The sequence below is a fragment of the Mustelus asterias genome, chromosome 2 (genome assembly GCF_964213995.1).
Source record: "Mustelus asterias chromosome 2, sMusAst1.hap1.1, whole genome shotgun sequence".
NCBI classification, from domain to species: Eukaryota; Metazoa; Chordata; class Chondrichthyes; order Carcharhiniformes; family Triakidae; genus Mustelus; species Mustelus asterias.
In genome coordinates, this window is record NC_135802.1 from 70,023,965 (window position 1) to 70,051,014 (window position 27,050).

At 44.8% G+C, this 27,050-nt stretch overlaps 1 protein-coding gene across 7 annotated transcripts in view; it reads right to left on the minus strand.

The window, feature by feature from the left end:
• The window catches only part of ddc (dopa decarboxylase), a 79,955-nt gene extending 56,113 nt beyond the window's left edge, over positions 1-23,842 (minus strand). For 3 of the 7 annotated variants that reach the window (XR_013500321.1, XR_013500322.1, XM_078236886.1), the window contains exons 1-5: positions 20,536-20,628; positions 19,887-20,104; positions 19,459-19,572; positions 16,595-16,714; positions 3,622-3,756 (exon numbers count right to left, since the gene is read on the minus strand). Coding sequence is in view for 3 of the 7 variants with exons in the window: in XM_078236886.1 (XP_078093012.1) it covers positions 3,622-3,756; positions 16,595-16,714; positions 19,459-19,572; positions 19,887-20,087 (570 nt within the window). In the remaining 4 variants the exon portion in view is untranslated. Of the gene's footprint in view, positions 1-3,621; positions 3,757-16,594; positions 16,715-19,458; positions 19,573-19,886; positions 20,105-20,375; positions 20,629-23,773 lie in introns of those variants that run through there. The other 4 variants (XR_013500323.1, XR_013500320.1, XM_078236901.1 and 1 more) reach the window with 2 other exon arrangements.
• Positions 23,843-27,050: the final 3,208 nt, after the last annotated feature.

Below are 27,050 nucleotides of genomic sequence, written 5' to 3' on the forward strand. Positions count from 1 at the left end.
TGTAAATCTCCTCTGTATCGTCTCTCTCTTCGCGTGAGCGACAGAGCGTGCGAGCGAGCAAAACAATTTTGTCCTTCCTGCAATGTGGTGACCAGAACTATACACAAAATTCTAGTTGTGGCACTTCATATAGTTCCAGAAATACATCCATGCTTTTGTATCAATACCTCATCCAATAAAGGAAGGCATTTCTTATTCTTTCTTTACCACCTTATCCACTCTTTCTGATATCATCAGTGACCCGTGAACGTGCAGTACAAGGTTTCTCACTTCCTCAACCCCTCTCAATATCCTCCCATTTAGTGAGCACTCTGTTGCTTTGTTTTCCCTCCCCAAGTGCATTATCTCACATTTCCCTGGATGGAATTTCATTTGCCACTTTTCTGCCCGCTCAACCAAACCATTGATAAATTCTGGGGACAGCAGCTATCCGCTTCACTATCAACTCCACAGCCAATTTTTGTGTCATCTGTAAATTTTTTTGACCAGTCTGCCATGCGGGACCTTGTTAAATGCCCTACTAAAATCCATATAGACAACATCCACTGCACGAGCCTCATTGATTCTCCTTGTTACATCCTCAAAAAAATTAATTGACATGATTGAAGACGCAATCTTACCTTAACAAAACCATGCTCGTTATCCCTGATCAATCCGTGTCTTTTTCTAAGTTGTAGTTTAACCTCTCTCTGGAGATGTCAACTCATGACCGAAGTCAGACTGACCGTTCTATAATTTTCCAACCTGTCCTTTGCAATTTTAAAAAATAATGTTGCAATGTTCACAGATCTCCAATCCTCTGGGATCTCACCTATAGAGTGAGCATTGGAAATTGATCCTCAGAGCATCTATTATTTCCTACCTGCTTTCTGTTTACAGCCTGGGATACAATCATCTGGCCCTGCTGATTTATTGGAGATAGGTTTGGACAAGTTGAGTTCAGAAGGGGCATGAAGGGAGATAGGAGAGAAGCTAGAGAAAGATGTGAATTCAGGACTAGGGCAGGGGGCAGCATCAAGAATGTTTAGGCAGGTGGGCTAGTGGAAAGGAGACACAAAACACAGGCAACTGATCAAATTGTCTCAATCTTAGTGAATGAAGTTCGTGAGCTCCTTATACTTACTTTTGTAGAAGAGGGTGGATGAAACAGAGGAGACGTGTTTAAGAATACAAGACAGGGTTATGTTTGCATTCCATGATGAACATGGAATAGTGAGCAGTTTTAGCAGTCGACAATGGGACTGGATAGTATTTTAAATGGTCCGGTCAGATCTAGTAGTGGATGGCAAAACCAGTTGTCCACCATATACTTTAAAGCCTGTGTCCCTTGGATTTAGGGAACAGAGATTGGGGCTAGTTCAGGGAGAATGGTCAGGATGAGAGAGTGAACAGAACAAAAACACAAAGGGTGGGGAGATTTTCATGGAGTTTGCAAGAGTGGGAAATGTAGTATGGCGGGAAAATGAATTCGGTGGGAGCCAAAATGTTAATTTCCTGATGGCAGATTGAGATACAGAAATCATGTCAGTGGCATGTTTATGACATGGCACACCAGCCTGTGGAGGGATCCCACTTCTAATATATTTGCATTCCATGAATACTCATTAGTGTAAAGCTTTTTTAAAAAATTGCCTTCAATCTACCTTCAACGTTAGCCCATCGGGGTATGAGAATCTCGTTGCACCCAGTTCACATTTGTTTAAAGGTGATGTGCCTCAGTAAGCTTTGTGCAATTGTGATTGAGATCAGCAGTTTATCTTGTTGGGCTTTGCAGTTTAAGGAAGGGAAGCAGGTGAATGGCAGCTTACATGGAGGCTCGGGACCGGAGGTTGGGCCCCTACTCGCTGGAGTTTGGAAGAATGAGAGGCGATCTTACTGAAACACCGGCAAGAATTGGGTGCATGTCTCAATGTCATCACACACTCGCACAATGAGCAGGATTTTCTGCCCCCCTCTGCAGTGTGTTTTCCAGCAGCGAAAGTGGCCCGCCATTGACGGTGGTGGGATTTTCCAGTTCCACTGCTGTCAACGTGGTTCCCCGTTGTTCACACCCTCTGCTTCCAGGGAGCCCGTGGCCAGAAAATCCCACCCACTATTTCGGTCAGCGGGTCCACTTTAGACTCTCGTGTGTGCCCGCCAACCAAAACACGGTGCCATTACGACACAGGTGATTTAGCCCATTCAGAGGTCAATTAGGTGGAATTTTATGTGGCCTGGCTGCTTTTACAGTTGGCAGGCCGGTCGACTGGCCAGGTGGCCTTTATGTTTCAGTAGCAACCTGGATCCAGGGCAGAAGTGAACTGTCTGGGCTGAAATAAAATTAAAATGATGTCTGGGACTAAGCTTTGTGTTTGAATGTACTGCTTGGACGCTCTGCATAGCTTTTCTATAATGTATTTCTTTTTAAAAACAGGTCTGCATCTCCACAGTGGCTGTCCCGCTGAGGGGGCCCATTAGAAGCGCTGGCCCACACCCTCCTCATGCCTGGTGCCCATCCTCTTCCTGTCCCCCACAGCAGTGGTGACGCTTTTCCAGCATGCGTGTTACACAGGCTGCCCCTTAATTGGCCAGCCAGCGCGGGATCACATTCCAGGGCAGACCACGACTGGAAACGTGTTTTGCACCCACATCCGGGCCAGTCGAGTGCACGCTCCCAACAGACAGAACATTCAGGCCATATAAGATCCTGAGCGGACTTGGGGTGGATGCTAAAAGGATGTTTCCATTCATGGGGGAATCTTGACCTGGGGAGCATAGTTTGAAAATCAGGTGGAAATGAAGAGGGATTTCTTCTGTCAGAAGGTCATTAATCTTTGGAATGCTCTTCCACAGAGAGCAGTGGAGGCTGCGTCACTAAATATGTTCAAGGCTGAGCGAGACAAATTTTTGATCTGAAAGGAACACAAGGGTTATGGAGGGGCAGGCAGGCAGGCAGAAAAGAAGAGTTAAGACCATGATCAGGTCAGCCATGATCTTATTCAATGGTGGAATAAGCTCAAGGGCCTGGATGGCCTACTCCTGCTCCTATATCGTACGATCTCTCAGTAGAGATAGGGAATGAGCCAATTAAAGACTATTGAGTGGGGTTCCTAAGTTAGTCTAGAAATATTCCAGAAATGCCTTCAAACTACTGTCAACACACAAGGGTGGGGGCAGACAGTCCAAGTACTTACTCCAATCTCACACCCTCCGCCCCACTTTGAGGTTGTGATTCAATATATAGTTGTTGCCATTTTTTCCTCAACTAAATGGGAATTGCACTATGTTTGTGGCAAAACCTTTGCACAATATCCAGGCTGACATCTACAGTCTAATAATTTGCTAAATTGATGCAACTAAAAAATGTGCTAAGTTGTTGATCTCCTGAAATCCAATTCTATTAAGTGCAAAACAATGGCACATTCAGTTCTATTTCAGTTCAGTTCCCTATTCACATCCAACATTTCTCGTCCATTATAAAATTAAAAATATAATGTGGTTGACTCTTAATTGCCCTCAGGAATGAGCAGTAAATGCTGGCCCAACCAGCGACGCCCACATCCCATGAATAAAGGAAAGAATATCTTTTGGTTGGTTTGATAGTAACATGATGTTCAAAGAGAAGAACAGAGGAACACTCACCTGCTCTGATGTATAAGCCACCAGCTTGGACATGATAGTGAATTCTTCAAGATCAGGACATTTAGCTTGAATTTGTACAATCATCTTCTTTTTTGCAGCAAGAAGTGCCACCAGTGTACTTTCACTGGCTGTTCCCTAAATAGAAAATTAATCACCATGAATTGCCAGCAGTTAAACACTTTAAAGTCACATAGTTTTGGCTTCTTAGAAAATTGTTTTTACAGGCCATGAACACCATTTTGGCTTGAGAATGGCATCCATGGTGCACCTTGCCAACAACGCTCATAACCCACTAAGAAATGTGCAAAATTCTGGTCATAATATGAAGATGCCGGTGACGGACTCGGGTGGACAAGATGAGAGGTCACATCATATCAGGTTATAGTCCAACAGGTTTATTTGAAATCACAAGCTTTCGGTGCTTTTTCGTCAGATTTCACCTGTAAGCTGCACCAAACATCATTTCGGTGAGGGTACTCATGCATGAGCAGGGAGTTTCAACCTGGAGTATGCAGAGTAGGCAGATTATAACATTCATCAACTGATCACACTGATTAGATCCTACCACTGCCATCCTGTAACTCGATGGTCCAACTAACATCTTCCCTTAACCTCGCATAATGGAACAAGCATTCAGCAGCAAGAAGGATCCCAAACCAATTCTATTCAGATGTTACTTTCAGGTTAGTTGCGGATTGTTTTCTATTGGGTTTTTGCTATATTTGTGGAAGTGTTTAGTGGCTTCTGAGGTTATTGAAATCTACCAGGAGTGGTGTGCCGCATAATTAAGGACATTGTCCTGACTTTAAGGATTCCACACAAACAACTTGTTCCCAAAGGTGAATACTGTTAACCTTCTTCCCTGTTGAACGACAGCATGACAGAAAGAATAAGCAGAGGCAACACAAAGTAGGCAAAGTTGCTGAATGAGGGAGGAAAAGGCTGAGGGAAAGACTTTCAGCCGGAGACCACACCTGCCAGAGTTCTCAGGGAGTAATTCTTCTATCTGTGGGAAACAGTGTGTTAGATGTCTTGAGGAAGGTCCTTACTGAAATCTACAGCCACAATTACAGCCTCAGAGCAAGAAAAGGACAGCATTGTCAGTGGCTAAGAAGATGTACGTGGGCATGAACTTTTATGTGGTTCCTTCCAAGCTGGAGATCTTTCTCTTATTTATTATTGTCTGGGATGTGGTCATTGCTGGCTTGGCTAGCACTTGTTGCCCATTCCCAATTGCCCTAGAGAAGGTGGTGGAGCAGGGGATTTCCTGGTTTGAATGTTGCCTGCATCAAAGTAATAGCAGCATTTGCACATTTTTCAATTTTGTGGCACTACTAAGGAAAATGGGAAAAGTGATGAGAGCTCTCTTCACGGGTTTGGTAGTGTTACAATATACGAGGGATGTTTTTACAGTGTGCATTCAAAATCAACACTCTTAAGCCACTTTTTAATCGCTTTTCTTTTAATAAAGATCCTAGTTTTCTAGATCAGGTGCAGATTTGTAGATCTAAAGAGCTACATGTCCCGAGATGAAATCATCTGAAAACAGGTGTAGATGTTGCTGTGGAAAGTTGACAGAAACCAGTTAGAGGATTGCAGGTTTTTAAAAATCCATAAAAGGGGCAAAGGGTTTTGGCGTTATACATTACACTGATTACCAAAGAAAAAAGGCAGAGACGATGGACCTGATTTTCACAAAGTCATAAGGACTATGAAACAATGTGAAAATAACAAGGCAGGGCCTGATTGTAGAATTCCGCATTCATTCCCGGTACCCCCAATTTTCAATAACATGGGATAAGTGCGTGAGTAACCCACCTGCATCCTGCAATTCCAACGTAAGCCTGTTCCACTGAGGGGCTAGGCATCTCCTAACCACATACAATGTTTGTGGAATTGGGCCAGCTTCTCCAGGATTCATGGGCCCCTCAGAGGATTTGTGTATTGTAGTTTGGATTGAGGAACCTTTGAAAGGTAAGATCAAGAGATCTTACCCATGTCCCATTTAGCGCCCCCCCCCCCTCCCCCCCCCACCCCCGCCACCCCCTCGCCCACCAATCCTTTCCTTCATACCTCTTCCTACTTTGCCTGCCAACTCATGGCACTTGCATGCCAATTCACCCAGTATACACAATGTACACAACCAATGAATGCTATAGTAACAATGCTATGTGTGAAACTGCTTACAAAAAAAAAAATCACCCATAGTTATTATTATAAGGTACATTGATTCTGTACAAATTGTATACTAGATAATCAGCATTGAAGTGGTATGGAGATCATGAGTGGCCATTGAGGTGGGTATGGAATATGAGTCAGCATGGATGGTATGACGTGTCAGTGAGGTTGGGTAGAGAGCATGAGATGGCATTGACTGTGCCTGGGGGATGGAATGTGAGTGAGCGAGCAAGCGAGCCAGCATTGAGGGCTAGAGGAGCAAAGTGTAAGAAAACAACTTCGACAAAGTTGAAGTGTAAAAAACATGGGGTTACGTACAGAGAACCCAGGCAGGCTTTTCAACCCAACCACCTCAGACCTCAACCACCCCTGTGGCAGCCTCCAATCTGCTCTTGGGAACATTGTACTGGAAATGAAACTCCCCCACCCAGGAACAATTGGGATTCACAGGGCACCTCCCTCATGGAGGAATCTGCCAAGTCAGGAAGTTTCCTAATTCGAGCTACCTACCTTGGTAGTGAAAATACAGCCTGATAAATCCATACGTTAAGCCATAGTTTTGAAAGCACTAATAAAATATGGAGTTTGCACATTCTCCCTGTGTCTGCATGGGTTTCCTCTGGGTGCTCCGGTTTCGTCCCACAGTCCAAAGATGTGTGGGTTAGGTTGATTGGCCATGCTAAATTGACCGTAGTGTCAGGGCGATTAGCAGGGTAAATAGGTGGGGTTGCGGGAGTGGGGCCTGTGTGGGATTGTGGTCGGTGCAGACTCAATGGGCCAAACGGCCTCCTTCTGCACTGTGGGATTCTATGATTCTAAAAACAGAAAATGCTGGAAACACTCAGCAAGGCTGGCAGCATCTGGGGAGAGAAAAAAAATAATTAACAGCTCAGGTCTGTGACTTTTGATCAAAACGGGGAAAAGTTAGAACATAGGAACATTAAAAATGTAATAGGTTTTAAGCAATTGAAAGGGGTAGGTTGGTAAGAACTAATGGAACGGTCAGTGATACGATGCAAAGGACAGATTAAATGACAAAAAAATGCACGGTGCAAGGCCCAAGGGAGTGGAATGGGACAAATAAAGAAACAAAAGATGTATCTGGATGTGAGTGGATGGCTGGATCCTGAACAGCTTCTGTTTGAAAGAAGGAAATAGAAATCATAGAAATCATAGAAACCCTACAGTGCAGAAGGAGGCCATTCGGCCCATCAAGTCTGCACCGACCCCAATCCCACCCAGGCCCTACCCCCACATATTTTACCCGCTAATCCCTCTAACCGACACATCCCAGGACTCGAAGGGGCAATTTTTAACCTGGCCAATCAACCTAACCCGCACATCTTTGGACTATAGAGAGAAACAAACTGACGACAAAAAAAGAGAAGCCAAACAAAATGGTGCCAGAACTTACAACGATTGGATAGGTAACTGGCTGTCTGATCGAAGACAGAGGGTGGTGGTGGATGGAAAATTTTCAGATTGGAGGCAGGTTGCGAGCGGAGTGCCGCAGGGATCAGTGCTTGGTCCTCTGCTCTTTGTGATTTTTATTAATGACTTAGAGGAGGGGGCTGAAGGGTGGATCAGTAAATTTGCTGATGACACCAAGGTTGGTGGAGTAGTGGATGAGGTGGAGGGCTGTTGTAGGCTGCAAAGAGACATAGATAGGATGCAAAGCTGGGCTGAAAAATGGCAAATGGAGTTTAACCCTGATAAATGTGAGGTGATTCATTTTGGTAGGACTAATTTAAATGTGGATTACAGGGTCAAAGGTAGGGTTCTGAAGACTGTGGAGGAACAGAGAGATCTTGGGCTCCATATCCACAGATCTCTAAAGGTTGCCACTCAAGTGGATAGAGCTGTGAAGAAGGCCTATAGTGTGTTAGCTTTTATTCACAGGGGGTTGGAGTTTAAGAGCCGTGGGGTTATGCTGCAACTGTACAGGACCTTGGTGAGACCACATTTGGAATATTGTGTGCAGTTCTGGTCACCTCACTATAAGAAGGATGTGGAAGCCTTGGAAAGAGTGCAAAGGAGATTTACCAGGATGCTGCCTGGTTTGGAGGGTAGGTCTTATGAGGAAAGGTTGAGGGAGCTAGGGCTGTTCTCTCTAGAGCGGAGGAGGCTGAGGGGAGACTTAATAGAGGTTTATAAAATGATGAAGGGGATAGATAGAGTGAATGTTCAAAGACTATTTCCTCGGGTGGATGGAGCTATTACAAGGGGGCATAACTATAGGGTTCGTGGTGGGAGATATAGGAAGGATATCAGAGGTAGGTTCTTTACGCAGAGAGTGGTTGGGGTGTGGAATGGACTGCCTGCAGTGACAGTGGAGTCAGACACTTTAGGAACATTTAAGCGGTTATTGGATAGGCACATGGAGCACACCAGGATGATAGGGAGTGGGATAGCTTGATCTTGGTTTCAGATAAAGCTCGGCACAACATCGTGGGCCGAAGGGCCTGTTCTGTGCTGTACTGTTCTATGTTCTATGGTGGGATCTTCTGATTCTGCCGATGCTGCACGTTTCCTGGCAGCATGGGATGGAGTCAATGGGAAATCCCATTCACAGCGGCAGGACCTTAGAATCCCTACAGTGCAGAAGGAGGCCATTCAGCCCATCGAGCCTGCACCGACAACAATCCTACCAAGGCCCTCCCCTGTAACCCCACGTATTTACACTGCTAATTCCCCTGACACTAACAGTCAGTTTTGGCATGGCCAATCAACCTAATCCGTGCATCTTTGGACTGTGGGAGCAAACCAGAGCACCCGGAGGAACCCCATGCAGACTCCGCACAGAGTGACGCAAGTGGGGAATCGAACCTGGGTCACTGGCGCTGTGAGGCAGCAGTGCTAACCACTGTGCCAACTAGAAGATCCCGCTGCAGCCAAATAGCACACCACCCCCCGTTGCAAGAAAGACACAGTGGGGAGACCAGAGGACCCTGCCCAATATCTTAAACTGATGTACTCAATTCTGAGTCTAGAAGGTGGTAAACTGCCTGGCTGAAAGGTGAAGTGCTGTTTCTCGAGCTTACTTTGAGCTTCAAAGAGAGCAAAATCAGCATGAGAGCAAGGAGGTTAATTAAAATAACAGGCGACAGGAAACTAGGGACAAGACTTGTCAACTGAATGGGCATGTTCCACAACGAAGTCAGCCAGTCTGCATTTGGTCTCTGCAATGTAGAGGAGACCACATCGTAAGCAGTGAGCATAGAAACTGAATTGAAAGAAGCATCTTGGATAGTGAAAATGGAGGAGGTAAAAGGACAGCTGTGCATCTGTTGTGTTTGGATGGAAAGGTGTCCCGAGTAATGGGAGGGAGTATTGGGGTGAATCAGGGTGTTGCAGATAAAAGATTCCTCCAGACTGAACGGGGAGATGATGGCATCACACTGGAGGTGATAGAAATGGTGGTGAACAATCCATTGAATACAGAGGCTGCTGGGGTGGAAGGAGAAGACAAGGAGAAGAGAAGAGGAATCCTTTGATGATTTTAGAAGTGAGGGGAAGGACAAGAGCAAAACGGTGTGTGAAGTAGAACAGACATGTTTGATGGTCCCCATCAACCATGGAGGGTAGGGGGTGCTCCTTGGTTGAGGAAAAACAGAAAATATATCAGAAGTGCTCATGTAGAAAGTTGCATCGTTTGAGTAGATGTGATGGAAATGGGAAACTAGGAGAATGCTGTGAGGAAGTGTAGCCATGGCAGCTGCAAGAATCAGTGGGCCTATTGTGAAGTTTGGTTCATAGCCTATCCCCAGAAATGACGATGGAAAATCTAATGCAAGCATTTAAAATTTGGAGAGGGCTTACACAATACCACAACCAACATTTGTTGTGTGTTAATCATTCAAGTTGGTGTGATTATATAATGACTGCTTTAATTTTAGACTCTCTGGAATGTTCTTTCTATAACAAACAATATAAAAAAACCCATAAATGCAATGGCATGATGCCTATCCCTATCAGGGTGATTCAGCGGGTTCATTTACAACATGCAAGTACAATGCAAAGCAGTATTAGTACTGCAGATTGGCAATGAACATTATTACCATTGCAGCTACCTGGAATTAGTAGCATCGATCATCCACAGTCCAAACCAATTGGCAAAGTTCATTCATTCCCAAAATATGCCACCAGATACAATATATTCTGTACTGACTGCTGTAACCAAAGAATAATAAAGGATGGATAATTAAAGATTCTTTCTACTGATCTATGAGTCGGCAAAAATGAGATTCAAGGAGAGTTTAGAAGAAACTTTTCATGCTAAGAAGTTTTGGAATAGTAGGTTAAATTATCGCCTGTCTATTGAAGCTGAGTCACTTACAATATTTAAAACGGAATGATATAAACACAATTAAATATTAAAGGATATGGTGAAATAGCCCGGGAATACAATTGTTTTAGATAGCTGCGTTGGTGTAGACAGAATCCGACAAATTCCTCCAACTTTGAACTTTTGTTTGATTTTAAATATAAATTCAGATTTTCCTTTTGATTTGCTGTTTAATTTAGTTTGCTATTTCACTTCATTTAAAACCATGTAGCCACTCCAAAGACATGCGGGGAAGAACCTGGTGAGGAAATCTGAAAACTGTCTATGGAAACCACTCTCATTTTGTGGAAAAATTTTATGAATTTGCTCTCGACACAGGAGCTTTACCACAAGAATTCAGGCACAAATTTTCATCTTCTATTATTGATTAAATGATTCCTTTGATTTGGAGAGGCCGGAACAAAGAAAAGTAGGGAATAGTAAACGTGAAGCAACATACTGTTTATACCAGAGTCATTGAATCCCTACAGAGCAGAAGGAGGCCATTCGGCCCATCGTGTCTGCACCAAGCACAATCCCACCCAGGCCGTATCCCTTTAATCCCATGTATTTACCCTGCTAGTCTCCCTGACACTAAGGAGCAATTTACCATGGCCAATCAACCTAACCTGCACATCTTTGGACTGTGGGAGGAAACCGGAGCACCCAGAGGAAACCCATGGAGATGTGGGGAGAATGTGCAGACTCCGCACAGACATTCACCCGAGGCTGGAATTGTACCCGGGTTCCTGGTGCTGTGAGACAGCTGTGCTAACCACTGTGCCAACTAACTCAGTTAGTTCTATACTTGAGCAATCAAATATCAAGGGGGTGGTTTTGCACTTGTGTTAGCCGTGAGTGCAAACGGCAACATGGGTGCAAATCTTGCGAGAAAACAGAAAACAAGATTCTCGCTTCCCGATTTTCACCGCCTCCTCAGCAGTAACGTAAAGTTTTCGTCACTTAAATACATTTTAATAAATTTAAATTTGTTTATTGAGCTATCTTGCCATATGTTCCCCCAAGTATAGAATTCCCCCTCGCAGACGTAATGTCACATCACTGCGGTTTACAACTGCTTTTTAAAAATGTGAAGCGGTCGAGTGGAACCAGCACAGGCAAGTATAGCCCCCCCACCCCAGACACAGGGGGGAGATGACTATGCCTGGGCATTGCTAAGTGACAGGCCCTCTGTGGAGCTCCATTGCAGGGTTGCTCTGGCGCTCGTGGGGGGGTTCCATTATTTGTCTGTCGGGTTGGGGGAGGTGGGAGAAAGCCCTGATGCTTGTTTGGGAGGGGGGGAGGGGCTTCCATATCTTTGAGTGGGGTTGCCTGGTGCTGGTTTGGGCAGGGGTGGCTCTTCTTATCTGTGGAGGGGGCTGCCCCAGGGCATGCGAGGGTGGGGGAGGGGGTGGGGGGCTCCGCGTATGTGTTATTTTTTAACAACACAGATCGGGATGCCCTTTAGCTGCAGTTGCCTCTTTATCAGGCCCCACCCCGCCAGCGTGATGGTGTCAGAGATGCCTATAGTGTTATTTGTTCTCCAAGTGCCGCAGTATCTTGTATGAAAAGCCGGCTGTGCAACCAGGATACCGCACGCTAGTTTCCTAACCAGAGCCACCATTTAGAGAAAAAGTCCAAAAATTTTGCCCTGTATTTCTGATTAACAAATTTAAAAAGAGCATTTTCTCTTGATACAGTAGATTTGAATTAGTAAACAAACTTTTGTTAGTTACACTTGCCCCTGGATATCCATGCAGGAGTTCCCCAGGGTCATTTCCAAAGCTACTTCAATGACCTTTTCACCAACAGTGTCAGAATTGGGGATGTTCATTCACGATTTAATATTGTTCAGTACCATTCGCAATTCTTCAGACATGGAAGCATGCAGCAGACCAGGACACCAAGGGGCAAGTGTCACTGACACTGAAGTGCGTAGTCCCCCACCATCAACATCTTGGGAGATTACCACTGACCAGAAAATTATCTGGCCCAGCCATGTGGCTTCAGGAGCAACTCCGAGACTGGGAATCCTCTGGAGTGTAACTCACCTTCTGACGCCCCAAAGTCTGTCCATTATCTATAAGGCACAAGTGAGGGCTGGGATGGAATACTCTCCACTTACCTGGGTGGGTGCAGCTCAAACAACACTCCAGCCACTCAACACCACCAAGGACAAAGAAGCCTGCTTGGCTAGCATCTCATCCACAACCTTAAACATTCATTCCCTCCACAGCCGTTACACAGTGGCAGCAGTGTATACCATCTATAAGATGCACTGCAGCAACTCACCAAGGTTCCTCCAACAGCACCTTCCAAACCCATAACCTCTGTGGCCAAGAAGCACAAGTGCACCAGATGCAGCAGTTAATATTAAGAACACTGAAGATCTTGGGTGGAATTCTTCTAAGCCCCACCTGCAGGTTCAACGGCAGGTGAAATATGGTGGGATGCCCAGAAATGGTTTGTATACAAGGGTAGAAATTTTAAGGCTTGGCTGCAAGTGTCGCACTGTCATAATACAGCGTTAAGGAAAGTGTGTCATGTGACCAAGCCTCAGTTTTATTTTGGCCTGGAGCAGAAGACAGACTCACAGCTCTGCAACTCAGATACCCTCAAGTTTTCTATCCATGTAAATATGTTCACTTGTGCCTAGAATTAAATTAATTAACACACATGGCTGATATTTTCCAGTAAGAAGTTTCACAACACCAGGTTAAAGTCCAACAGGTTTATTTGGTAGCAAATAATGGTATTTGCTACCAAATAAACCTGTTGGACTTTAACCTGGTGTTGTGAGACTTCTTACTGTGCTTACCCCAGTCCAACGCTGGCATCTCCACATCATGATATTTTCCAGCCATTTCTGCCATGGGTTACCCAGCAGCAAAAGGTGGGAACAACAGGAAAACCCATTGACAGCAGTGGGACTGGAAGATTCTATCACCAACCAATGCCAGGCCATCTGCCTCCAGAAAGTGCGTCGCCGGGGGTGAGGGGGGAGGGTGGTCATTATAACGCACATGATAAACATTATCTCTGATCGACACTTGTTTGTAGCAAGGTCCTTACTGGCAGTGGAGCCTTGCAATTTCTACCCAATTTTCTGCTGGACAAGTTGATCTTTAATCCTTGTATATATCACAGAGCACTTCACTTTGCAGCTTTTTTGTTTCAGTGCTGGTAGAAAGGAAATCTCATAACAAGTTGCTAAGATACATTTTACTTCACGGCTGACACAATACAGACAATTGTTGCTATGGTGAGCCATGCATAAGAGGAAAAAGAAAATCTGGTCAAAGCTGACGCATACTCTTCCACTTGTCAAAAATCTATAGCTATAATTTCCTTTCATCTGCAGCCTCTTTCAAGTGGCAGCTGAAATATATTTGCAATCAGGTCACCTCCAGGTGACAGGCACAACAGATGACCAAATAACATTCAAGCCCATGCTTTGCCAGCATCAAAATTACATCTCAGGACAAAAATGGATTTATGCGCTGCCTGTCCGCTATTATCGCAGGATGCAGGAAATCAATGTCAGTAGCAAATTCACAGATTCCAATTAAGTTGGAAAGGTTTTAACTTCCGCAAACATTTAACAACTTTGCATGCGCTGAAAATGCAAAGCAATCATATGTTCCGAACAAAGAGAATGACATTTGCAAAAGATAAACATCAAATAATGGGCTGATGGCCCACAGGCTGTGATATTTGTGCTATTTTTATCAAAATAAAGATCACTGCTCTTGAACAGTTATTGCTTTCCCTGCCTGAAAGAAACACAGTACAAATCAATATTATTACCACCATGGTTTTGAGTTTGCTTTAACCATGCGTGATTCAAAAAGAAATTACCAGTTAATAACGATTCAGCTCAAGCAAAAAGAGGCCTGTATTTTCCAATCCGACCTGAAAACAAGGAGCTTGGTGACAGAAAAAGCAGGAAAATAAGGGTGAGTCTAACTGCTACACCACTACCCTGACCCATGCTTTTCTCCTCCATCATCCCAGTAGAGAAAGCCAGCAACCCCTTCAGCAACTACTGCATGAAAATGGTGACAGGAAAGCCCGACAAGGTATGTGGGGTTCTCTCCTTGCTGACACTGATGTGGCCAATTCCAACAACTGCTAGGAAAGGGTAATGGGAAACCCAAGGATACCAGTGGCAAAATCCCTTTGTGGATTGATGGGAGAAAACCTCCTGTGCTGAGATGAGGCCCCAGAATTAACGTATAAACATTTGATACTCTGTTTGGTTCTTCTACCCTTTATTTGTGGCTTCCGTCCTTTCTGTTACAGCAGCAGGGACCTGGCTGCAGCATCATTGCATTTGATTTCACTGTAATACAGGTTCATCCTTTTTTTAAAAAATGTGCCCAGCCACAGGAAGTGGAAGTTGCTGGCAAGGCCAACATTTATTGTCCATCCCTCATTGCCATTAAGTACTTTCTTGTAATATTGCTGGCATGTGGTGAAGCTATCCTGCAGTGTTGTTGGGTAGGGAACTTCAAGATTTTAATCAAGCAGCAATGGACAAATATTTTCATGTCAGTGTGTGACTTGGAGAGAATCTACCAGGTGATGGTATTCCCTTGTGGCTTTTGTTCTTTGAGGTGGTAGAGGTCTCATGTTTCAGAGGTACTGTTGACAAGTTGCTACACTGGAGCTTTCAGCTGGCACAGCTATAGAGTGCCAGTGGTGAAGAAGAAGCATAAATAACTTCAACAGAAAATAAAAGTGTGTGTTTTGTCTGTTTTGCATCCAAGACCAATTTATTCCCTAGCGACATTATGTGATCAACAATTATAAACTGCAATCATTCAAACTGTTGTAATCATCTCATTTTTTTTAGATGAGAATTCATGTTTTCCTAATGAAGGCAATAAAACACTATTAAGCAGTTTATTGTTCATAGTAAAAAGCTACTGTCCTGGGGTTGGGGAGGGGGATGCACTGGGACAGGACTTCCAACTTTGAGGCTTTCTGGAAACACAGTAAGAAGTTTAACAACACCAGGTTAAAGTCCAACAGGTTTATTTGGTAGCAAAAGCCACACAAGCTTTCGGAGCTCTAAGCCCCTTCTTCAGGTGAGTGGGAATTCTGTTCACAAACAGCTTATAAAGACACAGACTCAATTTACATGAATAATGGTTGGAATGCGAATACTTACAACTAATCAAGTCTTTAAGAAACAAAACAATGTGAGTGGAGAGAGCATCAAGACAGGCTAAAAAGATGTGTATTGTCTCCAGACAAGACAGCCAGTGAAACTCTGCAGGTCCAGGTAACTGTGGGAGTTACAAATAGTGTGACATGAACCCAATATCCCGGTTGAGGCCGTCCGGGATATTGGGTTCATGTCACACTATTTGTAACTCCCACAGTTGCCTGGACCTGCAGAGTTTCACTGGCTGTCTTGTCTGGAGACAATACACATCTTTTTAGCCTGTCTTGATGCTCTCTCCACTCACATTGTTTTGTTTCTTAAAGACTTGATTAGTTGTAAGTATTCGCATTCCAACCATTATTCATGGAAATTGAGTCTGTGTCTTTATAAGCTCTGTTTGTGAACAGAATTCCCACTCACCTGAAGAAGGGGCTTAGAGCTCCGAAAGCTTGTGTGGCTTTTGCTACCAAATAAACCTGTTGGACTTTAACCTGGTGTTGTTAAACTTCTTACTGTGTTTACCCCAGTCCAACGCCGGCATCTCCACATCATGGCTTTCTGGAAATGCAGGGCAGGTATTTGAGTGCATCTTTGTAAGGCAGGGGGAAATCACTCCTTGAAAAGACAGAGAAATCACGGAGATTTCCTGGCTGTAGAAGAGGATTTGGAAACCAGCAATAAGCCTTCACTTTCTGCTTCCTAAGCCTTGTCAACATTGTGTTCAACAGTCTATTTCCTTAATCAATGAAATGGGAAAAAGACTGAACTACAGGGAAGGAAGTAGAGTGAATTAGATAGAGGTAAATAAAGGGAGGGAAAGGAAGACTGGGTAAAAAGAGAGAAATAAATAAACTGGAAAAGTCAGAACTACATTTTAAAATGTAATATTTAAATTTTTTAAAATTCCAGAATCAATTTACTATCAAAGAAGTGAAACTTCACAGGTTTGATACTTCCTTGTCTGGCCCTTCAAGTTGGAGTTCAGATCAAGTTGTTATTATCTTAACAACATGTGTTTGCAGCCCTAAGTGCCTATGGTGTGATCTTTACTTGTGACTTTTGAGAGTTTGACATTGAGTACATTGTAGTTGCTATCTAACAATGGAATAACAAAGATTGTCCAGCAATTTATGGCATTTTCACTACTCATGGCATGATTGCTTCTATGTCATCGATTGCTAGATTTTGTACCCATTAATAATGACAGATGTTGTGAATTCACCATTATTTTTCCAACAATTTCTGTGCAATTGTAAAACTTTGCAATCTTTATAATCCATCACTCAGCCATTTTATTTTACCTGTATCACTCCACCCCCTCCTCTACCAGTCTCAGCTAGAAAATCTTCAGGCAGATTCAGCATCTTGCCCAGCCAGTCAAGCATCACAGTCTCCAACTCTGTACATGCAGGGCTTGAAGCCTGAAGGGAAAACCAGGAAATCATTTATACCTCATCAGCTTAAACACAAGTCAAATCAGACGTACTTACATTGTTCGAACTAATACTGTTCAAAATAGAATGGATTTTTAATGAGCCACATTAAGTTAGGAATCAAAGTTATGCGTGGGACTCTCCAATCTCGTTTACCCCACCACCACTACCATTGGGAATGGGGAGTTTGATGCTCAGCCAAAACTCCATTCACTGCAGTGGGATTGTAGAGTCCCATCCGCGGATGAGGTTGGAGGTTTTTGGCAAAGTATTTTTTTTATTGCTTTATGGGATGTGAATATCACTGGCAAGGCCAGTATTTGTCTGCCCATTCCCAATTCCCTATTCTAAAAAGAGCAGCATTACGTGTTTAACATTGGGGGTGAATTTACCTGAAGCTTTTCCAGCTCTTTCACACAATTGGGGTTTCCAATGAGCACGAACTGAAATTGTGATGTTGGTGTGGGAAGAACCCCAAGGGAAGCCACCCCCAAATTGTTTTAGTGGCTCTGACTATTTGAGTTGCTGAAGAAACAGAAGTGACAAAATGAAATATCTTCACAAAATGGTGAGGAAGTATTTTGGATAAAAAGGTAGACTCCAAGTACGTCTTGTCAATAAAGCAGCAAATTTCCAGCTGGCTGCTGCCACTTATTGCCAGCCACACCTCTAAATCCCCAGGCATAGTGTCTGGGAGGCGTCCCTCTCTTGTAGGGAGGCGGCGAGCGGCACTGCGGGGGAGGCTCATGTATTATCTGCAATTTTGGCTCCAGTAGATTCACGTCCGTCCTCCAAGTCATTAATATGTATTGTAACTTGCAGCCCCAGCACTTATCCCTGTGGAACACTACTCTTTACAGGTTGCCAACCTGAAAAAAACCTCTTATCCCCACTTGCTGTTTCCTGCCCATTAGCTAATTCTCTATCCATGGCATGGTGTGACTCTAAACGGAAGCTAAATTATATCAGCTCTGGATCCAATTTCGCCCTGCTCTGTGAGGACATAGTAAGAAGTTTAACAACACCAGGTTAAAGTCCAACAGGTTTATTTGGTAGCATTTGGACATTGCAGTGAAAGGCTGCACTTGGCCTGTCCTTCCTGTGTGTCACTCCATGGATTAGCAACCTGTGTTCTTTACATGCTAAGGTCGTTGGGCAGGATTTTACCGCCGCTTTGTGGCAGAAAAATGCCATAAAAATCGAGCATAAAGCGGTGAGCGCAAATGGCACCAGTTTTCGGAACCAGCAGGATTTTATGGCAGCTGGATTTCCAGTGCGGTCAACCTCTCGCTGGAAATGGGCGAGGGGCTGGTTAATGCATTTAAATCTTTATTAACATATATTTAGTGAACTTGACACTCAATCGTCCGGGCTCACTTGCCTTTATGGCCTCGCCAGGAGTGGTTCTCTCCGGCGAGGAAAACACCTGCTCCCCATGAACAGAGAATAGTCCTGTTGACCTCATCCCTGGAGCCAGAGGTAATTGAAGCTCCTGGGGAGGCAGAGGGCAAGGTGGGGGTGCCCCTTCAGCTGTGCCAGACTGGCAGTGCCACCCTGTCACCTTGGCAATGCCCACTGGACATCTGGACAATACCCACGGGGCAGTGCCAGGGCCCTGTTGCCACTCTGTAAGTGATTGGTAGGGAAGGGAGGGGGGTCCATGAACGGTGGGGGAGGGAGAGGGGGGCCGCTACCACTCTACATGCATTCGGTGGGGGAGGGAGGGGGCTGCAATCGGGTCTGGGCAGCGGTGGGGGGGGGGGGGGGATGGTTGGCAGGGGCTGCATATCTCGGGCCACAGGCCCCCGCAATTGCAAGGGGGGGGGGAGCTAGTTGAGGCTGCCTGCAACAGCAGGGGCCTGACAGCTCTCTCTGTCTATCATACCCCTGCTATTGTTAATGCGCATGTGCCGCATCAGAGGTCCGCACATGCGCACTACCTCCCTCTACAGGCTGTCTGGCGCATTAAGCCCTGCCCACAGCCTCTCTGGCCAGAAACAGATGGGTCCAAAATTTTGCAGAGTGCATAAAATTGGACGTGAAAACTCATCTCACAAAATGGATCTGGAACTCTCCTAGTTTCACGCAGAAAAAAAAATCTCATAAAATTCTGCCCATTGTCTCTGGAACAGCTGCACTCCAACAGAAACCTGTGGAGTGTTTGTGACAACTGTCTTTGACAGCTTTGGCTTTTGATGACGTGAAAGATCAAGTTTCATCCCATTCCCACTTGCCTCCTCTCACAGATAATTTTAGAATATGATAGTATATAAAATACATGATTAAAATTGTCCAAAATCTCTATATTTTGATATATCTGCAAAGCTCGGCGTCTGATTCAAAATAATGAGTGGAAGGAGTGGTGTGCTGCAAATTTACACTGACATTTCGTAATGTGCCATGTGGGCGGCAGTTAAACAGTATTGTCAAATCGATATGTTCCTGCTTCACAACTTCCTCAGCCTGGAACAAACTGTGCATAGGAGGAAAAACAATTTCCTGGCGATTACATTAAATCAGGCAGTCGGTATCAATCTTTATTCCCAATTTTTTTTAAAAAAAAAGAACAGCCGAGATAAACTGCGAAATCAGTGGTTTAATTCAGAATTAAAGCAGAATTGGGTGTATGCCAATCGGTGTCAAAGCTCTGCACAGACTGATAACTCTGAGTACACGCGTTCGCTTGTCCCTTCCTCAATCCGCTGTGTGTAAAACAGGAAGAGGACACTTACCCAGGAAAACCCAACGCAACCGATAGCACCAGACAACATATCGCCCAGAAGAGCAGGAAAGGAGACAATGGCGGGGAAATATGCATAGAAATGAGGACTTTGCCAGTGGGTTACCTGGGAAGGAAAGCACATGGCCACATTAAAAACAAGGTACAAAATCAGCTGTCAGAAAACTCTTTACTGATCGCTAATGTGGCCCTGACTGACTCACTGAACAACCCGTAATTACAAATGTACTAGCTGCCTGTCACAGCAACTGGCTGTTTGGTTTCATTCTTGTACATTTGTGATTTTCCATGTTGGTCGGTTCTTGTTACTCAAATAACACGGCGGCTGGTAGTTTTAGAAATAACAATGACAGTATTTTTTTAATTGCTAGAAGGAGATTTATGCGAAGGTTTAAATTGAGGGAATGAATGAGCGCTTACCCCCGGCATAATGACTCTCTCGATGTCCCTCATTAGATCCTGGAAGCTGTCAGGCTCTTGGGGCGCGCTGTCCGGAATGAGGGGTCGCAGGTACCCGGGTTGCACTGCCGGATAAACGGGACGCTGCTCGATGGATTTGTAGTATTCCGTGATATAATCCACCATCTCTTTGCCCCTTGTGCGGAATTCCTCGAAATCCATGGCTCCTCAGATTCGAACTAAAGGTTTGAAATAAAATCAATTGGGAAATTGTTGCACAGCCTAACGCGCCGAGTAAACCTGTTGCTCAGAATCACTGGGAAATCTAAACATCTGCTCTGACAGTAAAATGAACCTGTCTCCAGCTCAAATTCGATTATTGAGAACTATTTGTATTATACCCTGTGCCCTTCAGCCAGCTTCACCAACCCAATTTGCGAACATACAAACAAGTCTATTTTACTGAGTGTACTCTGCTGACATTGCCTTGTTACATTTAACATGGCTAACCTCGTATTAAATCCTTTCTCTTGAGGAGTAATCCCAATGTATTAAACGCAGTTTCACGCTGTGCAGTCGCTGGCTGGATTACTGCACTTGAAACTAAACAGTTCATAGTCACTGGGTCGGCTGTTGAAGTATCTTTTCATCTGGAATGCACTGTACTCACCTCTAACCAGAGTGCCGTGACATGCACTTTGTTCTTTGAAGTTTCAGGCAAAATGTTATTTTATACATTGAGAGAAACACATTTCGCAATCCCAGCCACTCAAGGGACGGTCAAGGCTAAAATAGCCCCCCAGGCAACCATGGTCACCAATCACATTCGGGATCAAGCTCCTCCTTCACTCAAGATTTGCAAACGGGATTTAACATCCCGGAGCATCCAACATCGCCTGAATCAGAGAACTTTGAACATTCTGCTCATAGTGTTAATTTTTTAAAAAGCTATCCAGCTTCATCCCCACGTCAGCTCTTTATAAAATCATGGGGCAGAATGTCATGGCCCACCTCACAATTCTGGTGGCACAGGGAGGGGAGGGGATGGTATTTAATCAGACTGGAAGGTGAATGGGGCTTTCCACCACGTCCCCATCTCCATACTGGATAAGCTTGAGGAGGGCAGACTGTTTGAAGGACTTTTTGTGGCCAATTGTGGGCCTTAGAACCATAGAAAATTACAGCTCAGAAACAGGCCTTTTGGTCCTTCTTGTCTGTGCCAAACCATTTTTTGCCTAGTCCCACTGACCTGCACTTGGACCATATCCCTCCACACCCCTCTCATCCATGAACCCGTCCAAGTTTTTCATAAATGTTAAAAGTGACCCCTCATTTACCACTTTATCCAGCAGCTCATTCCACACTCCCACCACTCTCTGCGTGAAGAAGCCCCCCCTAATATTCCCTTTAAACTTTTCTCCTTTCACCCTTAACCCATGCCCTCTGGCTTTTTTCTCCCCTAGCCTCAGTGGAAAAAGCCTGCTTGCATTCACTCTATCTATACCCATCAAAATCTTATACACCTCTATCAAATCTCCCATCATTCTTCTACGCTCCAGGGAATAAAGTCCCAATCTATTCAATCTCTCTCTGTAACTCAGCTTCTCAAGTCCTGGCAACACCCTTGTGAGCCTTCTCTGCACTCTTTCAACCTTATTTACATCCTTCCTGTAACTAGGTGACCAAAACTGTACACAATATTCTAAATTCGGCCTCACCAATGCCTTATATAACCTTAGCATAACACTCCAACTTTTATCGATACTCCGATTTATAAAGGCCAATGTACCAAAGGCACTCTTTACGACCCTATCCACCTGTGACATCACTTTTAGGGAATTCTGTACCTGTATTCCCAGATCCCTCTGTTCAACTGCACTCTTCAGAGTCTTACCATTTACCCTGTACGTTCTACTTTGGTTTGTCCTTCCAAAGTGCAACATCTCACACTTGTCTGCGTTAAATTCCATTTGCCATTTTTCAGCCCATTTTTCTAGTTGGTCCAAATCCCTCTGCAAGCTTTGAAAACCTTCCTCACTGTCCACTACACCTCCAATCTTTGTATCATCAGCAAATTTGCTGATCCAATTTACCACATTATCAGCCAGATCATTGATATAGATTACAAACAACAATGGACCGAACACCGATCCCTGCGGCACACCACTAGTCACAGGCCTCCACTCAGAGAAGCAATCCTCCACAACCACTCTCTGGCTTCTTCCATTGATAAGAAGTCTCACAACACCAGGTTAAAGTCCAACAGGTTTATTTGGTAGCAAATACCATAAGCTTTCGGAGCACTGCTCCTTCGTCAGATGGAGTGGAAATGTGCTCTCAAACAGTGCAAACAGACAAAATCAACTTGCAGAATACTGATTAGAATGCGAATCCTACAGCCAGCCAGGTCTTAAAGGTACGGACAATGTGGGTGGAGGGAACATTAAACACAGGTTAAAGAAATGTGTATTGTCTCCAGACAGAAATACTTCCCTCCACCCACATTGTCTGTACCTTTAAGACCTGGCTGGCTGTAGGATTCGCATTCTAATCAGTATTCTGCAACTTGATTTTGTCTGTTTGCACTGTTTGAGAGCACATTTCCACTCCATCTGACGAAGGAGCAGTGCTCCGAAAGCTTATGGTATTTGCTACCAAATAAACCTGCTGGACTTTAACCTGGTGTTGTGAGACTTCTTACCGTGTTCACCCCAGTCCAACGCCGGCATCTCCACATCATTCTTCCATTGAGCCAGTGTCTAATCCAATTTACTACCTCCCCATGTATACCCAGCAACTGAACCTTCCTAACTAACCTCCCATGAGGAACCTTGCCAAAGGCCTTGCTGAAATCCAGGTAGACAACATCCACCGCCTTCCCTTCATCCACTTTCTTGGTAACCTCCTCGAAAAACTCTAATAGATTGGTCAAACATGACCTACCACGCACAAAGCCATGTTGACTCTCCCTAATAAGTCCCTGTCTATCCAAGTATTTGTAGATCCTATCCCTTATCACACCTTCCAATAACTTGCCCACCACTGACGTCAAACTTACTGGCCTATAATTTCCCAGATTTCTTTTGGAACCTTTTTTAAACAACGGAACAACATGAGCCACCCTCCAATCATCCGGGACCTCCCCCGTGAATACTGACATTTTAAATATGTCTGCCAGGGCCCCTGCAAGTTCAACACTAGCTTCCCTCAAGGTCCGTGGGAATACCCTGTCCGGTCCTGGGGATTTATCCACTCTGATTTGCCTCAAGACAGCAAGCACCTCCTCCCCTTTAATCTGTAAAGGTTCCATGACCTCCCTACCTGTTTGCCCTATTTCCGTAAACTCCATGCCTGTTTCCTCAGTAAATACGGATGCAAAAAAAACATTTAGTATCTCCCCATCTCTTTTGGCTCCATACACAGCCTACCACTCTGGTCTTCAAGAGGACCAATTTTATCCCTCACTATCCTTTTGCTCCTAACATACCTATAGAAGCTCTTTGGATTTTCCTTCACTCTGTCTGCCAAAGCAACCTCATGTCTTCTTTTAGCCCTCCTGATTTCCCTCTTAAGTAGCTTCTTGCACTTTTTATACTCCTCGAGCATCTGATGTGTTCCTTGCTGCCTGTACATTTCATACAACTCTCTCTTCCTCTTAATCAGTGTTACAATCTCCCTCGAGAACCAAGGTTCCTTATTCCTATTTACTTTGCCTTTAATCCTGACAGGAACATAAAAACTCTGCACTCTCAAAATTCTCCTTTTGAAGGGAAGGTTTGTATTTTTTTCTTTAAAAGGCACTTACCTCCGAGGCTTCGACCTCATTCTTCCAGCGGAACAGACAGAGAGGGGAGCGATTTTTGGAGAGGAGAGCTGGAAGGTAAGCTGAGTGTTTGATTTTAACTTACTTTTTTGGAGCTTTTTTTTCAGAGCAGCAGGAAACCGGAAGTCGGCCGTGGGGAGACCTGGGTAATTTTGTTTTACCCAATAAATTTGAACCGTGAGGAAACTCGAGACACTACACATGTAGTGTCTCCCATCCTCCCTCCTCCTCTAACCTAAAAAAAAGACTCGGTGTGAGAACAGGTAAGCTTTTCTTTTTTCTTTTTCTAACTCTTCTTATCTTGTTGGGAGTTTGGGTGGAGAGGATGGCAGTTAGGGCAGTTCAATGCTCCTCTTGCAGGATGTGGGAGGTAAGGGTCACCATTAGTGACCCTGCTGACTTCACCTGTGGGAGGTGCACCCAGCTCCAGCTCCTCAGGGACCGCCTTAGGGAATTGGAGCTGGAACTGTATGAACTTCGGATCATTCGGGAGGCAGAGGGGGTGATAGATAGCAGTTATCAGGAAGTGGTAACACCTAAAAATGAAGCTAGCTGGGTGACAGTCAGGAGAGGGGAGGGGAGGAAGCAGTCAGTGCAGAGATCCCCTGTGGTTGTTCCCCTTCAAAATAAGTATACTGTTTTGGATATTGTGGGAGGGATGACCTTCCAGGGGTAAGCCACGGTAACCAGGTCTCTGGCACGGAGTCGGGTTCTGTGGCTCAGAAGGGAAAGGGGGAGAATGGGAGAGCAATAGTAGTGGGGGACTCAATAGTTAGAGGCACAGACAGGTGGTTCTGTGGGCACGAACGAGACTCCAGGATGGTAGTCTGCCTCCCTGATGCCAGGGTCCTGGATGTTTCTGAGCGGGTAGAAAGCATCCTAAAAAGGGAGGGTAATCAGACAGACATCATTGTCCACATTGGTACAAATGACGTAGGCAGAAAGAGCAGGGAGGTCCTGTATGAGCAATTTAGGGAGTTAGGTAGAAGGCTAAAAAGCAGGACCTCTAGGGTAGCAATCTCTGGATTACTCCTCGTGCCACGTGCTAGTGAGGCTAGGAACAGGGAGATTGTGCAGCTGAACACGTGGCTAAAGAACTGGTGCAGGGGGGAGGGTCTCAGATTTGTGGATCACTGGGAAGTCTTCCAGGGAGGATGGGACCTGTACAAGAAGGACGGGTTACACCTGAACTGGAGGGGCACCAATATCCTGGCTGGGAGGTTTGCTAGTGTGGTTCGGGCGGGTTTAAACTAATGTGGCAGGGGGGTGGGAATCAGAACAATAGATCAGCAAGTGTAGAGACTGGGGACGAGCATGGGGCCAAGACAAGGCTACCTAAGAGGAAGAGCAATCTGGGGGAGGATGAACTCAGTGGGCCTGGAGGTCTGGAGTGCATCTGCTTCAATGCAAGGAGCGTAATGGGCAAGACAGATGAACTTAGAGCCTTAATGCATGCGCGGAACTTGGATGTGATTGCAGTGACAGAGACTTGGTTAAAAGAAGGACAGGACTGGCAGCTGAATATTCTGGAGTATAAGTGTTTTAGGCGAGACAGAGGAGGGGCTCGAAGAGGTGGGGGAGTAGCAATACTGGTGAGGGAGCAGAGGGTGGACAATTTGGAGGATCATGTAACGAGACACTGTGGGTAGAGCTCAGAAACAGGAAGGGCGCAGTCACTATGCTGGGGATATACTATATGCCTCCCAACAGCCCACAGGAAGTTGAGGAACGGATATGTAAGGAGATTCTGGACAGGTGTAGAAAAAATAGGGTTGTTGTAGTGGGAGACTTTAATTTCCCTCATATAGACTGGAAATCCCTTAGGGCTGGGTGTCCGGATGGGGAGGAATTTGTAAAATGTGTCCAGGAAGGTTCTTTGGAACAATATGTTGATAGTCCAACTAGAGAGGGGGCTATACTGGACTTGGTACTGGGGAATGAGCCCAGTCAGGTCATCAAAGTTTCAGTGGGGGAACAATTCTGTAAACGTTCGGATAGTCATGGAAAAGGATGAGTGTTGTCCTATGGGTAAGGTGCTGAATTGGGGGAAGGCTAACTACAGCCGGATTAGGCAAGATTTGGTGGCTGTTGATTGGGAGAGGCTGTTCGAGGGTAAATCCACATCTGGCATGCAGGAGTCTTTTAAGGAGCAGTTGATAGGAGTGCAGGACAGGCATGTGCCAGTAAAAAGGAAGGACAGGAAAGATAGGATTTGAGAGCTGTGGATAACCAGAGAAATTGTAGGTCTAATCAGAAAGAAAAAAGAGGCATACATAAGGTCCAGGCAGCTAAAAACAGATGAAGCACTGGAGGAATACAGAGAAAGTAGAAAAAAACTCAAACAGGGAGTTAGAAGGGCAAAAAGGGGTCACGAAATGTCCTTGGCAGACAGGATTAAGGAGAATCCCAAGGCATTTTATACATACGTTAAGAACAAGAGGGTTGTCAGAGAAAGAGTCGGACCTCTCAAGAACAAAGGATGGGAGTTATGCTTAGAACCCAAGGAAGTAGGTAAGATCCTAAATGAATACTTTGCATCAGTATTCACAAAGGAGAGGAACACGTTGATTGGTAGTGTCTCAGAGGGATGTGTATACCCGTTAGAACAATCGCAATTGCAAGGGAGGAAGTGTTAGGTGTTTTAGGAAGCATTAAGGTAGACAAATCCCCAGGGCCAGATGGCATCTGTCCTAGATTACTGAAAGAGACGAGATGAAATTGCTGGGCCTCTAACAGAAATCTTTGTTTCTTCATTGGACACAGGTGAGGTCCCAGAGGATTGGAGGATAGCAAATGTGGTCCCGTTATTTAAGAAGGGTAGCAAGGATAACCCGGGCAATTATAGGCCAGTGAGCTTGACGTCCGTGGTAGTGAAATTGTTGCGAAGATTCTTAGAGATAGGATCTATACACATTTAGAACTGAATAGACTCATTAGCGATAGACAGTATGGTTTTGAACAAGGGAGGTCATGCCTCACAAATTTGGTTGAGTTTTTTGAGGAGATGACAAAAATGATTGACGAGGGAAGGGCCATGGATGTCGTCTACATGGATTTTAGTAAAGCATTTGACAAGGTCCCTCATGGCAGGCTGGTGCAAAAGGTTAAATCTCACGGGATCAAAGGTGAACTAGCTAGATGGGTACAGAATTGGCTTAGCCATAGAAGACAGAGGGTAGCAGTGGAGGGGTCTTTTTCTGATTGGAGGTCTGTGACTAGTGGTGTTCCGCAGGGCTCTGTACTGGGAGCCCTGCTGGATGTGATATATATAAATGATTTGGAAGAAGATGTAGCTGGTCTGTTAGTAAGTTTGCGGACGACACAAAGATTGCTGGCGTTGCGGATAGTGATGAACATTGTCA